This window comes from Silurus aristotelis (assembly GCF_946808225.1).
Source record: "Silurus aristotelis genome assembly, chromosome: 12".
Lineage (NCBI taxonomy): Eukaryota > Metazoa > Chordata > Actinopteri > Siluriformes > Siluridae > Silurus > Silurus aristotelis.
Window position 1 is genome coordinate 9,765,290 of NC_139585.1, and position 16,610 is coordinate 9,781,899.

Below are 16,610 nucleotides of genomic sequence, written 5' to 3' on the forward strand. Positions count from 1 at the left end.
AAATGAAGGGCCATATTTGCCTGCTGTCACTCCTCACTCAGCACACACACACACACACACACACACACACACACACACACACACACACACACACACACACACACACACACACACACCTCTCTGTCCTGTATCTGTTGTCTGTTTTTTTTGTGTGCCTGATTAAACCGCTGTGCTTACATCCTTTTCCTTCTTTGGATCACTACTGTTTTTCTTCCTTCATTTTGCCTGCATTTACTTTTAGGTAGATTCAGCCTTCTCCTGTTAAAGTAGATCAAGAGCTAAAGTAGATCTTATCCTTCCCTTTTGTGGTTATCTTGAAATTAAATGCCACTCGAAGTGCCACTGTATTGAAGCACAAGAAACTCTTGGGAATTGCAGGAAGTACAGAATGCAAATACATGACTGATAGAGTATTGTTATATGGTTCATCTGATAATCAATTTAGAGCAATATTACATTTACATGTATTGCATTCTGCAGATGACCTTATTCGGAGCATCTGCCATTTATTGTATATTCCCAATATAGATTCACATTTTGTATGCTACTTCACTGTGTGTGCTTTATTCCTGTCTCTATCAGGGCACCCTAAACTTTACATATCTATCTTACATTAACCACTCCATGCTTTTAATCACACTCTATGGCTCAACATCAGACTGGAGCATTTTTACAGCTGAGCAGATGAGGGTTAATAGCCTTGCTCAAGGGCCCAGCAACTGTAATTTGGTTTTGCTGTATTAGGCCTATAAGTAGTTATAAATAGTTTTGTGTTGAATGTTTGGCAGGATTAATGGATGTAAAGTGCCATCTAGTGGGGAATTTAAACGTTTTTCTTTGCGTGTGTGTGTGTGTGTGTGTGTGTGTGTGTGTGTGTGTGTGTGTGTGTGTGTGTGTGTGTGTGTGTGTGGGTGTGGTGGGTGTGTGAAAGCATGTTTCTGAAATTTTTAGATTAAGTTTTTTTTAATTAAAATTTTTAATTAAAGCAGAGGCTTAATGGTGAAAGAAACACAAGTCAACTTTAGTTGTAATTACTTTTATATAGCTATTAATCACAATGTAAACATTTTACAGAAGCTGAAGTGAGAACTAGTTTGACCAAATGAATTAGAAAAAGTGCTATAGAAGGCTCATCGAAGGCTTTCAGCGATAGAAGATCAGAACTGCTGCCTCTGTTAATTCCTTGGATGAGTTTGTTGCAGGAAGTTCATTAAGTGAGGTAAAATCCCCACACTGCTCAAGGTTTCCTACTCCACCAATGCAGTACTGCAAAATGTACAAAAAATAAATTAGTCTTACACATGCATTAGTGATAAAAAAACATAGATGTGTTGATACCCAGAATAAATCATTTACATGTTCTGCATGGCATCCTTGTGGTTTGATCCCAGAGCACATAGCCATCACTGCTTTTTTCTCATTAAACACTCTGAAGGTGACGAAGCCAGGCTCAAAATTATCTATCATTTAATAATGGAAAAAAGGATGAGATTAATAACTTATTATAAACAAACACATCCTGAAGTGCATCATATACATATTTCTACAATCTGTTTTATTTAAAGTCAATTGGTACTGTTCTTAACATTTGAACAGCCTCCAAAAAACCCTAACCCTATTGCTAAGCTTTTTAACAGAATTGTATTTAAATAATTTGTTCAAAAATCTTAGATTGTGTATTGAAATAAAGAGATTCTACATGAAATAAGCAAGTTAATGATTCATTATTACATAATAAGCTAAAATGTCTGTTTATTGTGTTTTATATCCACAGTTTGTAGAGTTTTCAGAAATGATGGTACAAACCTCTAAGACTTGGGCCATAGAGTTTTGTTGTTGAATCTTTGTCACCTGTATCATACACCACTGGGACAGATGGTCCATTGTCATTTGTACATTCTCCTTCTCCAGACCTCACTGGATATTTCTGGAAAATGATGACACAGGAAATATTAAAGAGAACATTAAAAAGAGTAATTCATTTAATTTATTCTTTTTAAAGTTTACAGCAGGCTTATGTGTATACGATGTTGTCCAAGTACAAGATGGAATACAGGGTGTATACACAATGCGACTTTACCCTAAATAAATGGTACAGACTTCCACCATTTTCGGTGAGGAACTTGGTTTCGGTGTGGTAGCGCAGGATTGCAGTGCTTGGCCAGTTTTGAAGCTGAGCATCATTAGGTACGTGCCACACTGCTACATCGTCTGCAGTGATGTCATAGTAGCCAGGATTCTATGAGAAACAAGTCGGTCTTTTTTCAAACAAGTTTGATAGAATTAAGAAAAGAACTCAACCCTAACTAGGGTTAAGCATTTCCTGAATAAAAATGAATGAGTTTATACACAAATTAATATAGGACTGAAATGATGCTTTAAAATAACCTTATTTTATTGCTGTGCAATGTGTGATTTCTGCAACATGATGTTGAACCTATATAAGATATTACAGGCAGGCAAGAATAGCTTGTGATAATGTAACACCCAAAAACAATTTACTGAAACTCTGGTACTGTCACAGCTGCACAGATTTTTATGCATATAAGAATTCAGCTAAAATCGTGTAATTATATTTTACATTTAGCACTTGCTGGTTTATCTACAGTATACCAGTGGAGGTTTATTTTGTTTCTGGCAATGAAGATAGCAACTGGATGTAGTATATCTTCTTCTTCTTCTTCTTCTTCTTCTTCTTCTTCTTCTTCTTCTTCTTCTTCTTCTTGTTCTTTCGGCTGCTCCCATTAGGGGTCGCCACAGCGGATCATCCGTCTCCATACCACCCTGTCCTCTACATCTGCCTCTTTCACACCAACTACCTGCATGTCTTCCCTCACCACATCCATGAACCTCCTCCTTGGCCTTCCTCTTTTCCTCCTACCTGGTGGCTCCATCCTCAGCATTCTTCCACCAATATAATTCATGTCCCTCCTCTGCACATGTCCAAACCATCTCAATCTCGCCTCCCTCACCTTGTCACCAAAACATCGTACACCCTACAATTCGCATTATTTTAGCCTTCCTTGCATAATAAAGAAATAAATAATGATAGTATACCTTGTAGTCATCGCTGGTAGCTCCCTCTGCAGTGCCAAATGTAGCACTGTTCACCCAAGCTCTTTCACCATCCGGGCGTTTGGGATCGCTTCCTTGCTCACTGGACCAGTGGTCACCTACAGTGCATTTACCATTGATATTGTTCTCATGCACACTGGCTACCAGTGTCCAGCCACCTCCAGCTGTGGTCATATCACAGAATGCCTGATACGTCACACCGTTTGCTGTGGTTAGGTAATAGACGCCATCTGTAAAAAAAAAAACAGAGCATCTACTGTTAGCATGTAACATCACTATGTTTCCCTTAATGTATGAAAAAAAAGGATGGTTTGTTGCTTAGCCACTTGTTTTATGCAGGGAATGCTCTCACCTGTTGTAACTCCGAAATTCTCCTTGATGTCACGGCAACTCCGACTGATGGTTCTTAACCTGGCATGATACTTACCAAGCTCTGGGTTTAAATAGGTGCCATTTACAATTATTGGCTTTGGAGTAACCACCCCTCCTGTGACATACAACAAAGCACATGTTAAAATGATTAAAGCGAGGTAAGAGAGACGACTGCTAACTGGCATGTAACAGGAAAAAACAAGACAGCAAGCTAAATCTAAAATCATACATATCAATATATAATCAATCCAATATCAATACATAACCTTTTTAGAAAATTACCTGAACAGAAAAATGGATGGTGTTGCACAAGAACACATATTATTAAGATAATTCTATGCATCATTGTGCAGCAGTAACAGTCAGTAACAGTCAGTAACTTTTCTGTCTGATGCTTCTCCTAATTTCGTACAGTTTGTGTGTTCAGGCTTTTATAATCCCGTTGGAGTTACCCTTTGATCAGGAACTTCATTTGTTACTCAATATTTAGACCTAATCATTAAACACACAGTAAAGTTCTAGCATTTGTATGCTGGCAATACCTGACATTTCTAAATGTTTAAATAAGTGGGACAAATGACACATAATGGATTTCTCACTGTGATAGCGAACATTGCGAACTTGTCTAGGTTTGAAATTTCACAATGTATAAAGACAGGGTAACTTTGCAGAAAAATGCCATCTCGCTAAATAAGAACAAATAAATAAAACAAATTACCGCAATTATATCAGATCAGGCTCGGACATATTTCTGACATGGCCAAAAGTATGTAATTACCCTGGCCTTTACACAGTACATATTTGTGTGTTTTTCCTAAATTGTTGGCATAAAGTTCTAAGCACAGGAATATCTTGAATGTCTTTGTATTTTCTCACAATATTATTTTTTCATCAGTAAAACTAATATGTCCAAACCTGTTCCAGCATGGCATTGAACCATTGCATAAATTTAGGTTATAAAGATAATACATTTTGGGATGACTGCATGCCATACCTCCTCACCTGACATCAGTGGCCAACATCTCTGTTCTTAAGGTTCAATGAGCACAAATTCCCACCACCATATTCCAAAATCTACTGGAAAGCTTTCCGAGTCAAGTAAAGGTTATTGTAACAGCAAAGCTGATTCTAAATATAGAATGGGTGTAGTTGGAAAAGTTTTTTATTTTATTTTTTTGACCGTACAGTATACAATGTCAAGTGACCATCCAACTTATTTGTATTCTGGTACATACTGTAGTTAAGTTGTACATAATTGACACTACAGCAACAAACTAGCTAGCTAGCTAGCATTATTGCTTAGGGCATATTATGAAAATTCTCATTTTCCCTGACACTTTCGTAGTATTATATACTGTATATTATTTACTGTATATAGCTCTTTGTGTTGTGTTCCACAGCAGAAGTCACCTATGTAACTATAGGTGTGCAGAAATAATCATGCTAGTCTATCACAGAAGGTCATGCAAACACACACATGAAATTCTATAAGGGATTTAGAGTAGCCAGTCCACAAAATAGGTGTTTTGAGTAAAATTTAGCCAATGTATCTACTATTTATTTTAATATAAAGCATTTATGCAAGTGCTTCATGCTGAGTCAAGTGTACAAAATAAGTGTTCAAACATTGTTTCACAGGATTTACACGGATGAGTAAAGTGAATTCAGGGTCATTAAGCAAATGGAAAACAAACCAAAGACTGGGCTAAATAGTGTAAATGTTTTTCATTACAGTAATTTCTGGATTTTTAGCAGTATATCATGTCACAAGTCCTTGAAAACATTTTATAAGAATATTACAAGAGATATCTAACATCAGAAATAACAACCGGCAATTCAAACTTCCTAACCTCAAAGAAATAATAGCTTTATTTAGCATATAATACACCAGGAAATAATTTATATGTATTGATTTGTTTTACTAAAAAAAGCAACGATCAACAGTATACATAAGTAATGCAATAGCATATTTGTGTATTATATTCTGGGTCATTGCCTGTATAATTCTTGTAATAAAAGTTGGCCCGTACATTTCATTCTTTTCTTTTGATATAAATCAAAAGTCTGTCCAACAATGCACTAAAAATGTCACTTGCACCATGTGGAAATACTCATAAGTCAATGTGATGAGATTAGTCATTTAAATGTTTCATAATGACTGGGGGGACTGTATGCTAAAAGATAATGATCTGTGACAGTAAAGGCTAGTTAGGTAAAAGATGACTAATTGTTAATATAGATGATTAGTGTGGATTATGATAATCCAGGATACCTTTACTGTCGGGCTTTTCTCTAAACTAGCCACAATATACAAGGAAGAAGAAGTCACACAAACTAAATTACTCCTGGTAGAATAACTGAATAAGTAATTTGAAATATTACTTTACAATTATTATAATACTGCTTACACATTTACCCAGTATTCATTAGTATTTAATAGTATCAAATAGATGTTAACATAATGCTACTCATTTACTTCTGTTTAGTTTCAGTATAATTACTGTATATTTACATAGGAATTATTGAACACTGTTGTACAACCTTTATTTTAGGATCTACCTGGTGTAACCTTAATTAGTTAAAATTCAATAATAATAATAATAATAATAATAATAATAATAATAATAATAATAATAATAAACATTTCTGATTCATTTGAAATCATTCCTGGTCCACTTTGACGTGATTGATAAAAAAATCATTCTTTTAGGTTCATATCAGTTTGCCTGTTCCATGTCTTAAAATAACGATCTGAAACCAAGAATCAATTAACGTTTGGCAGGGAATTGTTTTTGTCTTCTTAAAAGTCTTTTTGCTCACTGGATGAATGCAAATCAAGTGCCAGTAATGGTTACATATCAGCTGTACGATTTACTCTTCTATAAAAGCACAACGGACAAAGAGCTGCTTGAACTTGAGATGCCTGAAATCCATGATGTACTTCACAGATACAGTATGTGTCTGAACTGCTCATTATAAACCGGTCCCTTTTCTGTTTTCTTTTTTGCTAAGGATGTGTGCTCTTCCTCCGTTCGGCAGCTGTGTCACCCGAAGAGCGCCCTGTTAGTTGATGTCCACATTCCAGTCTGAGCCTGCACTGTGACTTTATTGTGTAAAGTGTTTAGACCCATTTGTTCATTCTCCCTGTTTTGTTTATCAGGAGCTTAGTGATTGATGTGCTATGTTCCCCGCTGCCTATGTTTGACATACAGCGGGAGGCTACAGATGATAACATCTGGTTTGCCAGAGTGAAGAGAGAAAAATATGAAGTCAAACACACTAATCAGAGAGTATAGAGTGGAGAAAGAGGTCATCCATGGGGCACAAGGTGTTTCTAAGTGAAGTTTAAACATCACAAAGTAGATGTGATACATAGGGCAGGATTGGTTTAAACTAAAATGTTCAACATTCAGAAATAGATTTAAAAACATTTATAGCGAACACAGAAAATGTTCCCATGAATCTTTGGGTTCCTTATTTACTGGTTTCACTCTTTTCCTACTCCATGCCCTTGATATCAGGCTATTGTTAGCATTAGATGTAACATGTTCATGTGGCATTCACTCCAATGCAGAATTAGCTGTTTACGACGTATCCGTTTATGACTCACTTTAGCCAACTGTATGACTTGTTTTAATGACTTCCATCAAATACATAACATGTTTGTTTGTATATGTGTGTGAGATAGAGAGAGTAAAAGAGTGGTTGTATGTGTGTGATTCGGTGTGACCTGTGCATGCAGAATGCAAAGTGTTTGCTTAGGGGGGGAGCATCGTTTCTGATGCACCTGAAAGCATTCCAAACTGAAAGCTCTGTCGAGTCCTGTATCACCAAGAATAAACAACATGGCTGGCAGATGCAGTTTGCTTACAAATGGGAAAGTGCTGCATCATCTCTCTTTGCTCCACGAAACATGCTCTGAAAAGGCCTGCAATCAATCAATTGGTACCGAAAGAATACATAACTTACATTATTTCCATTTTATTTATTATCTGATTCTAAAAGATGTTTTATTTTGGAAAATTACCAGATTCTCTCCCCCACACCTGTCTATAACTCATTCTTGATGCATGTCAAGATGCCTCGGTCACATGTCTTACCTCCATCTGCTACCTTCTTAAAGGAGCTGCTCCGGCCGCTAACACATAATACATTACCGCTAAATTCAAACCCCCAAGTGAGCAAAATGAACAAAAAAACACGTTTATTATTATATTTAGAAAATACCAGTTTTTATGCCGGTCGTATAATTTTATTTTGTTGTATTTATCCGCCACAACTTAAAGGCCAGTCCGTGAAAATATTGTATGACATCAATCCAGTCCGTGGCACAAAAAAGGTTGAGGACCACTGACATAGGTGACACATACCTGGCTAAAAGGTATAGGTAAAGGTAAAGTGTTGTGTTGAATCTTCTAATTTTCTAATGTCATTTGGTACTGATTAAACCCTTATATTAATTTAACTGACCACTCTGGTGATAGATGGCAGCCTATACACAGTGTGCATGCAAGCTCTGAACATCCCTTACAGAACACAGCACAATAAATTACACGCATAGAGGAATAGAGTAGCTCTCCATCACCTTGGTTCTCTTGGGGAGGTGCAGGTGCCACAGGCCTGGTTTAAAAAATCATAAGAAAACCATTAACTATAAGAAAGAGTGTATAATGTGATACTATCCAGGAGATTGTGGGCATCTATTTTTGTGATACAGCTATATTTGGAAATCAGATTTCTTTTTTACAGAGAGATATATAACTTCTGCTTCAAGGACGTGCACAGTGAATCGTATCACAGTTCTGATACAAATCCAATACAAAGTAGTTTTAGGTTATCTTCAGCTTCATCAGATAAAAAAACAAATTTGATTTTATTATTAAAAAACACAATTTAATGTTGAGAAAATGTATTTCCTTGTATAAAAAAAACAAACAAAAAAAACAATTGTGAGACAGAATATATTTACCTATTGTTGACATTTTATATCCATTAGTACCAGTATTAATATAATTTTAGTAAATGACAAAATGTTTTAATTAAATTTTTAACCAAGTCCTTTTCTGGATTGCTCCAGGACTGATTTCATGTATTTTTATTTGAAATTAAAACATGTTCAATGCAGGTTATTTATATTCAAGGTACTTCATTATTTATAACATTATCTTTTTGAGCAATATTTGACAGTAAAGCCCAGTTTGTCTTTCCAAATATATTTAAATTGTGTATGTAGCCCACTTTTCTCATGAACTGTTTACATTTAAATTTATGAAGGTCATTTTCAGCTGTAAGTCCCAAAAGCGGTGGTGACTGCTAACAGGTTAATCATGTTTGGCAATATTTCCATATTCAAATATTTGTGTTTTTTTTTTTTTTTACTTCAGAATAAATGTATTTTGTCTAAAAGGTGATATGAGTGTGTAAGAAGACATTCCTAAACAATATTGGCATGTCTATGAGAGCGCATGGCACCACTAGACAGAGATGAGTTCGAGGCATTAGCAGAAGCCTGTCTTTGATGGCAGGGCCTTTGAGGATGAAGTTGTGCCCCTCTCAAAAGCAAAACATCCTTCACAACTCCTCTGAAGCGTTTACTGACGAAGCAGTAGAGAAAAAAGTTCACTGCTGTGTTAAGCATGGCTAGCATATTGGCTAAGTCATATGCCAAGTGTACCCGCCAGTTTCTGTGCACTGATGAAACATAAAGGTGGTAAAGTACCACAGCTGTACGTGGTGCCCACAAAACTGCAAACACAGATGTGATTGCTAAAAGCATTGCTGTGGTTTTTCCCAGCCTGCCTGCTGGTGCGAGATGCTGCTGCCTGCATTCATCCTGACATCTGTGCTGACGTCTTCGGAGACACAGAACTATGAGTGAGTTGAGCACCAGGAAAATACTGCATGGCAAGAAATAGATGATAGTCACATGAGTCCAGATGAGGACAGAATCAACTGTACCGGGTGGCCGGCTTACCCTCCACATGTCTGACCACCAAAAGAAAGGGACACCAGACACCAGCGCCAATGCCTGGACCACACCAACGATGCGCCGTGCCCGTGCTGGGTAGCTGATCTGCCGATGGAGTAATGGATGGCACAGTGCAACGTAGCGATCAATAGTGAGTGGCACAGTCGCCCAGATAGATGCATGGTTGGCAGCAAATTCCAGCACACTGACAGATCGAAGTAGAATTGTTGGTACCTCACGGTGGAACACAGCTGTCTCCAGCAGGAATCCCACAAAAATGATGAAGAGCTGGCTGAGCAGGTCTGAGCTGGTCAGTGCCATCAGGTACACATACAGGGCCTTCTGGGTACGTGCAGTCAAACGAGACAGAGCCACCAGCGTTAAGATGTTAACTAGAAAAGTGAAGCAGTAATTAACAACAGAAAGGTAAAGGAAACAGGGAAAACATAGAAAGTATACTAAGCGTGAAAGCAAAAAGTGGGAGATCTACAAGTTTCCCAAGGAAATGCCAAATGTTAAAACATTTTTAAATGTTGAGACAGTCCCACAAATACATATATATAGTTCTGTTCTAACTGGGGATAAATCTATTTCCAACACAATTTATGGCAGCCTGATTTGGTAAAAGAACATTTTTTAGACAATTTCTGTGAACAGTTACTGAGTCATTGTATCTATACTTTTGAAATATCTTCTTGAAATGCATAAAAAACAATAAAAGATTGCCAGTAAGAGCATTTAGAGCTTTTTTATGCATCTCAAAGCTTTCCAAGTGGTTGTTAGTTTGGTCACATCAAAAGTTCATTGCAAAACTTCGGATGCTTTGGTTAAGTTTTACTTCGCATTCCTCAATAAAAAAGTCTAGTCTTTCATATTATGTAATCATTTATAGGCATCAAAATTAACATCGCAATACAATTTGAACTGACTGCATGTTTTGTCTCTTACTGAAAATGTTGCGCATTTGAAAATTTAGGAAAGCACTTGCCAGTTGTTACTTGTATGCAGTAAAGGCTCAAGTCAGCATGTTATTCATGTTAGCTTTAATAACTAACACGCAAAACAAACTTACTACAAGAGTGTGGTGAATAAGTAGGTTGTGTGTTGAATTATTATTGAGCAATGTAATGATATATTTGAAAGTTTAATTTCCACGTGCTAGATAACCAGTTTCAAGGCCAAATCATCTTGTCTGCTAATACACAAAGAACTTGACAGTTAGCTTCATTAGCTTCATAAGTACATTCATTGTGTATTTCCTAATTAAAAAATCTGTACAAAATATTTTCTTCATGAATTTTCAATGCATAAATACTTTTAACTACAGGAACAAAATGGTTGGCATAATGACCGATTGTCACTGATCACTGATTATACATTAAAATAAATAAAAAAACTATTACAAAAAAGTCATATGGTATGTATTATTTATTATGGAAGACAAATTAGCCCTTCATTATTTATAAACCAGTACAGTGTGTAATTTAAACAAAATGTTAATTATTAAAATATTAATAATGAACAGATGAACAGTTACACATGTTTACAGCCTCCCATAAGTTTCGCATTATTTTAAAAATGTGGAATCTTTATTCATCATGATTCTTGCCAAATAGTAATTCTTTTTTAGAGGTTAATATTTATATTAGTATTCTAGTAATATTTGTATTTGTATGATTGATGCTGTCACAATGAAGAAAAATATTTTGCAGCATTTACAGTAGAGATGATCAAGTTCCCCACCTGGAAATCCCACACACAGCAAGATGCTGTAGTAGATAACTGGGATGTAGCCAAGAACACAATCTGATTTACGGTACTCATCAGTGCTTGGCTCCTCATCCTGGTGACTCGACACCGTGTCATTGTGCCAGTCAATCATGGCCCTTAAAATTCTCCAGTGGCACCATAGAGAATGAGTTGGGGGCTGCAAAAAAGGATGCATCATTAGCCTTTAAGTCTGAATTACAACAGTCTATTACAAATATGTGTCTAATTGCATATTTTAAGAAATATTTCAATTTTTTTCATGACATTGCTTGTTAAAACAGTTTGTCTAGTAGAATTTTTTTATTTTAATTAATTTGTATGTCTATTTAAATTTGATTACTTCACTTTTTTGTATTGTCTCGAGCAACTAGTACAATCATTTCCTTTGGGATCAGTAAAGTTGATATATAATATGGGACTTTAAAAAGAATTGCTTAATAATGTAATCAACATGGCCTGGGTTGATGGAACATGGAGGACATGACTTAATAATGCAGGAACAGATCGATTATCAGCCGAGTGTTTCTCTATATAACTCCGCTGCATTCACGGTGTAACCTAATACAGTTCTAAGACATTTTTAAGAAAACAATGGGTTGTAATTCAGTATCTGTCTTCTGAAACAAGAGCCAATAGCTAATAATTGTGAATGCAAGTGATTTTACACCCATTTAGATCTAGTTGTGATCATTTTTCATTATCAAGCATATGGTCTGAATCAATGATTGAACACCCAACCACCAACGCACACACACACACACACACATACACACACACACACACACACACACACACACACACACACACACACACACACACACACACACGTACACTATTGCTTTGTTACTCCATCAACTCTAAATGAGATTTCACCTGGCTTGCTTCTTCCTGCCATGCTCGAGAATATAGCAAGGAAATCATGCTTCAGTAGTAGTTATTTGCTTTTTACACTCGACCTAGTTGTAAATAATGGTCTGGCTCATATCTGCCTTTATAATACTAAAAAAATCTGGCTCTGCAAAAAATACACAAAAAAATTGCCACTGCCAATGCTTATTGATGAGGTGATAATGCATCTCTTGGAAACAGGTCTGCTAGAACAGCCTAAGGGCTGGTGATTATAGCAGCGTAGAGGAACCATTAAAACTAAGCACCAAATAGAATGGTCGTTCATTCCCTCCCACTGACATACAGACAATATTATCCAGATTTACAGCCACAGGACATTGTCCTTTATTGCTTAGATGGACAGAATCACAAAGGCATAGCCAAATTGAAATAGCAGCAATGATTTTTTAGCTGTCTTCTGACAATTTATTTTGTTATGTCAAGCCTTCTGGTCAGAAGGTTAAGGGTGAAAAGATGTGCACAATTCCAATTCCTTAGCTCTGCACACTCAATGGCTCAACATTAACATGCAACATGATTTGCATTTTCTTTTTGATGTACAATTGAAAGTTGGATATACAGTATCTGATTTATGGACTTCATTACACTTCGTGGTCAAACGGTTTAGACTTACATCAACTATCCGCATCAATATGTCCTTGAGCACTAATTATCACTAGCCAAAGTGTAATTTGTTTACACAAGCACACACACATGGTGTACTGCACCAAACTGCCCTGATGTAGTTGCAATAAAAATAAGTCAGTTTCTGAATTATTTAGATAGAAAAGGATCAACATGGGGGAATAACATTAATTTAACAGTCTTAAACTGTGGATGTCTCACAGGAATTATGTGGAGGTGAAATCCCTTGTCTTCCGGCTAATGGCTGGTTTGCTCAATGCAATTTTCACATCTTTCAAATGTTTGAATGTGTGATAGTTCAACAAGGGACTGCTACTATGTATTCCATTGGGATATCTAAAGCAAACATTTTGTGCTAGTTTGTATCTCCTGATGATGATCTGTCTTTTGAAACTTCAGTCAGAAGCGTATTCGATCATGAAATCCAAAGTCTAAAAGATACATTACTGTTTATGTGGGGAAAGTTATTGGTAGTCAGAGTTGAGGTTTGCTTAATTTATTCAGACTACACAAATGACTTATACACCTGTGTCTGAAATCTGGTGAGAGAAAATGTGGATGGAATAAGCAGACAGTTGTTTAATAACAAAAAAGAGACAATTTATAAAGAGATTTGATGATGATATATGCATAAGAACAAGGGAAACATTGAAATAAATATCTGATAGGGGTCAAGCATATGGCAATATAATGTGGCATTTATAGGCCTAGTTATAATTATTATATATCATCACATTATCTTGTGTATTGTTTTTATGTTACATTGTTTTGCAATTACCCACTAAGAAAAAGTTTAATCTGCTTGGTCAGTCCACATTTCCATCCCATATCAGCAATCAAAGTTCTTGCCTTTAAAGGCTGAGGATATCCAGATACACATAAATTTATACTTAAATACATATATATTTTTGAATTTCCTCCTTCGTGAGTTTAAGCCATTTGTGTGTAGGTATCCTCATTGGTTTTTCCCATTAGACTCAAAATCCGCACTACTAAAGTTTTCATCTATTGGATTAAGCACAAAGCTATTGGCCATAAAAGCTCATGCGGAATAACTCAGATAAGATGTCCAGGGCTCCAGAATGTCACAGTGGACTTCACAGTCAGTACTGGACAAGGGCAATGTTTTCTTACCCTGCACCAGTTCACATGCTTGGAGCCATTCATGCTTACAGCATAATTCTATTTGAACAGGAAAGCGGTGGCTCAAACATGGGAAAAAAATGCTCAAACCAAGTTCTGTATTTGCAGCTGTGAACTGGTGCACTGGGGCACTTTTATAATTCCTCTGGGAACCACTCCTTTGCTACGTTATCCTTTAGCAGTTCATGAATTTTTAAACACTATGGTGTGAAAACTGTAAGAACATGAATGCCTTGTGCAGTCATTATTGATAACACATTAGAGGGGGTGAAATAGTATAAATACCGGCTTGCTATATATTTCATTAGCCATTGTACCATGCATCTTGAGCTGAACAGGATAGCCTAGGGATTAACATGTAGGTTATGAAAAGGCAATTAGGACAATGCCAGAGGTAGGATGCCATGAACACTATCTTTAGTCATTCTGTTCTTCCCAGCTTGCTCAATTATTCATGCCTGAAACAATAACCAGGCTCAAGGGCAGTGAGATAACTATACAGTCCCTATTAGTATGCAAAGAAGGAAAAGAGTTGAAGTGCACTGGCTTTCTGATGAATGACAGATCATGTGAATGAGTGTCAATTTAAACTACTATAAATGCGTTAAACAAATGGTTTCAATTGGCAGACAACTTCAGATCCCGCTAAAGTATTTCAAACAGATCTCAACGTGATAACATCATTCTGTTCTACATTTTCTCCAAATGATTTGAATCATTCAAGAAATGCCAGACAATTTGTTATTGAATCGGTCTTTTAATGGTCTTGTGTCCTGGTCCTGAACAAACAATGCAGCCGTGCGGTGAGACATTTTCTCCACCACATTTTACATTTGGCATGACGTTTTCTTCTTGGCATGCGGTATTTGTGCTTTTTACACACATGAATTTATGCCAAGCTTATTTTCAATTGTGCTTCAGTCTGTGGACCATCCAAAGGGCCTCTAGCAAAGTTGACACAGTGTTTTTTTTTTTTTTTTTGTGGCAGTGGTTTCCTCCGTGATAACCTTCACACACTGCACCATTTAATGTTTTCTTAATGGTAGGCTATGACATTATCAAGGGTAACCGAGGGTAAGTGAGGTCTGCTGACCCATCAAGGCTGCCTCTCAGCTTTTTTGTTTCTTTGCTTTGCTTCTCAAAAGGATTATTAAAAAAACTTAATGTAAATTTATGTTAAACTGATCTGAACTGATTTTAAGTTGAAGACACAAATGTAAGAAACTTGTATGCAAAATAAAATAAAAACAACTTTCAAATGAAAAATGATTGGTGCATTCAATAGAAAATATTAGTGAACGCAAAACATTCTTAGAAATAATAGGTTTCCAAAAGCTTCTTTGGCTAGATAGAAAAAAAACTTCATAGGCTTCTCAAATGTTTTTTCTCAGAGAACCCTTTATTATATGGTTCTACTTCAAGCCTGTAAGGTTTGAATAAAGGTTTCTGCATATCATACATGCCCATCAAATACTTCAGAACCTGTTTGTGTAACTGTAAACCTTCACAAAGCCATTTTTAAAGACTTTTTTTTCATATTGCATTCAGCTTAACAATAAGGATATTGTGCATATTATACATTGTGTAATATTCTGAGGAATGACATTTCACATCTAACAGAAAGTGATCTTTGGATTCATGCCATGTTCTGAGTGGACATTAAAATGACATAACACAGGAGGTGGCCCAGTTGTGTCCTATCAGCAACTCATTTTTTAGCACAAATCATTTTAGTGAAGTTGGAATGTTTTGAAAGAGTTTTGGGTGGAGGGTATAAATAGTCAGCGATAACATTGAAATAAATCAACTTCCTCTAAATAAAGCTCTTACTATATTAACACTTCAATGGTTTTACATTCATACATTGACATCTATATCAACAGACATGTATTTACATATTATATCACAGAGGAGTTTACAATATATATATAAATATATATATATATATATATATATATATATATATATATATATATATATATATATATATATATATATATATGCATGTATATTAAACATTAAACAAAAGACACTTAAAACAAAACAAAAAATCGTCCATTGCATTCAAATAGCATGCAAATAGACTTTTGCATTCATCTATTCCTGTATTCTTGATCTGTTTTTTTTAACAAAAATTTCCTGGATAAACTTCAGCCTCTTCATTAATTGTGCACAGAACGCTGTGACTTCTTTATCAGCACATTTATTACAGTCAAATATTCAGCAAAACATTACTGTCAACTTTATCAGAACTCTAAGAAAAGTATATACATATGATTACATAAAACAAATAGTACTGATAGTAAATGTAAATATTGGAACAGAAATTGTGTCTAATAGCAAGCTGAACAATGTAATGGAAAGATAGACAGAGGCCTTCTTACCTTTAGGGCCTGATGCTGGTCCCCATATATATATATGGACTTAAGGGTCCTGAGTGCTGTTATTGTTAGATTCCCTACCCAGGAACCTGAGAGAAGGATGAGACTAGAGTCATTAACAGATAGACAATGTACTCACATTGTAAGCACATCACTGCAGCCTGGCAGCCAGCAAGTGAGAAAAGGACAGGAACTGGAGAGCAGAAGGGAGGAGAGAGTGTGAAGAGCTGGAAGGAGGGATGGGGAGGGGAGGGGAGGGGTGAGTGCATGCAGGGTTGAACCGTGTAAAGTAAAGATGGTGAAAAAATAGAAAGTAAGAAAAGTCTCGAAAAATCTCGAAAAAGTGAAGTTTTGGGCATGTGGAGGCT

General features: G+C 36.1%; 2 protein-coding genes across 3 annotated transcripts in view; both read right to left on the reverse strand.

Moving 5' to 3' along the window:
* Positions 1-1,020: 1,020 nt before the first annotated feature.
* Positions 1,021-16,610, reverse strand: part of LOC310734505 (intelectin-like) — a 147,877-nt gene continuing 132,287 nt past the window's right edge. Inside the window, exons 2-8 of one of the 2 annotated variants that reach the window (XM_083556637.1) lie at positions 3,730-3,828; positions 3,428-3,562; positions 3,058-3,305; positions 2,081-2,239; positions 1,807-1,927; positions 1,357-1,460; positions 1,021-1,266 (exon numbers count right to left, since the gene is read on the reverse strand). In XM_083556637.1, coding sequence (XP_083412763.1) covers positions 1,144-1,266; positions 1,357-1,460; positions 1,807-1,927; positions 2,081-2,239; positions 3,058-3,305; positions 3,428-3,562; positions 3,730-3,793 — 954 coding nt within the window. In that variant the 5' untranslated portion in view covers positions 3,794-3,828 and the 3' untranslated portion in view covers positions 1,021-1,143. The remainder of the gene's footprint in view (positions 1,267-1,356; positions 1,461-1,806; positions 1,928-2,080; positions 2,240-3,057; positions 3,306-3,427; positions 3,563-3,729; positions 3,829-16,610) is intronic. The other variant, XM_083556636.1, reaches the window with a different exon arrangement.
* Positions 8,517-16,404, reverse strand: gpr142 (G protein-coupled receptor 142). Its single transcript, XM_083557671.1, has 3 exons — positions 16,246-16,404; positions 11,159-11,342; positions 8,517-9,807 (listed from the first exon to the last, which is right to left on the reverse strand). Exons 2-3 carry the CDS (start codon positions 11,295-11,297, stop codon positions 8,882-8,884), a joined length of 1,065 nt encoding a protein of 354 aa, XP_083413797.1. The 5' UTR covers positions 11,298-11,342; positions 16,246-16,404; the 3' UTR covers positions 8,517-8,881.

Coding starts and splice junctions, on each gene's coding strand:
- gpr142 (XM_083557671.1), bottom strand. CDS start 11,297: ATGATTGACTGGCACAATGACACGGTGTCGAGTCACCAGGATGAGGAG. Junction 9,808..11,158: donor GCTGTGTGTGGGATTTCCAG/GTGGGGAACTTG, acceptor TCACTTTTCTAG/TTAACATCTTAACGCTGGTG.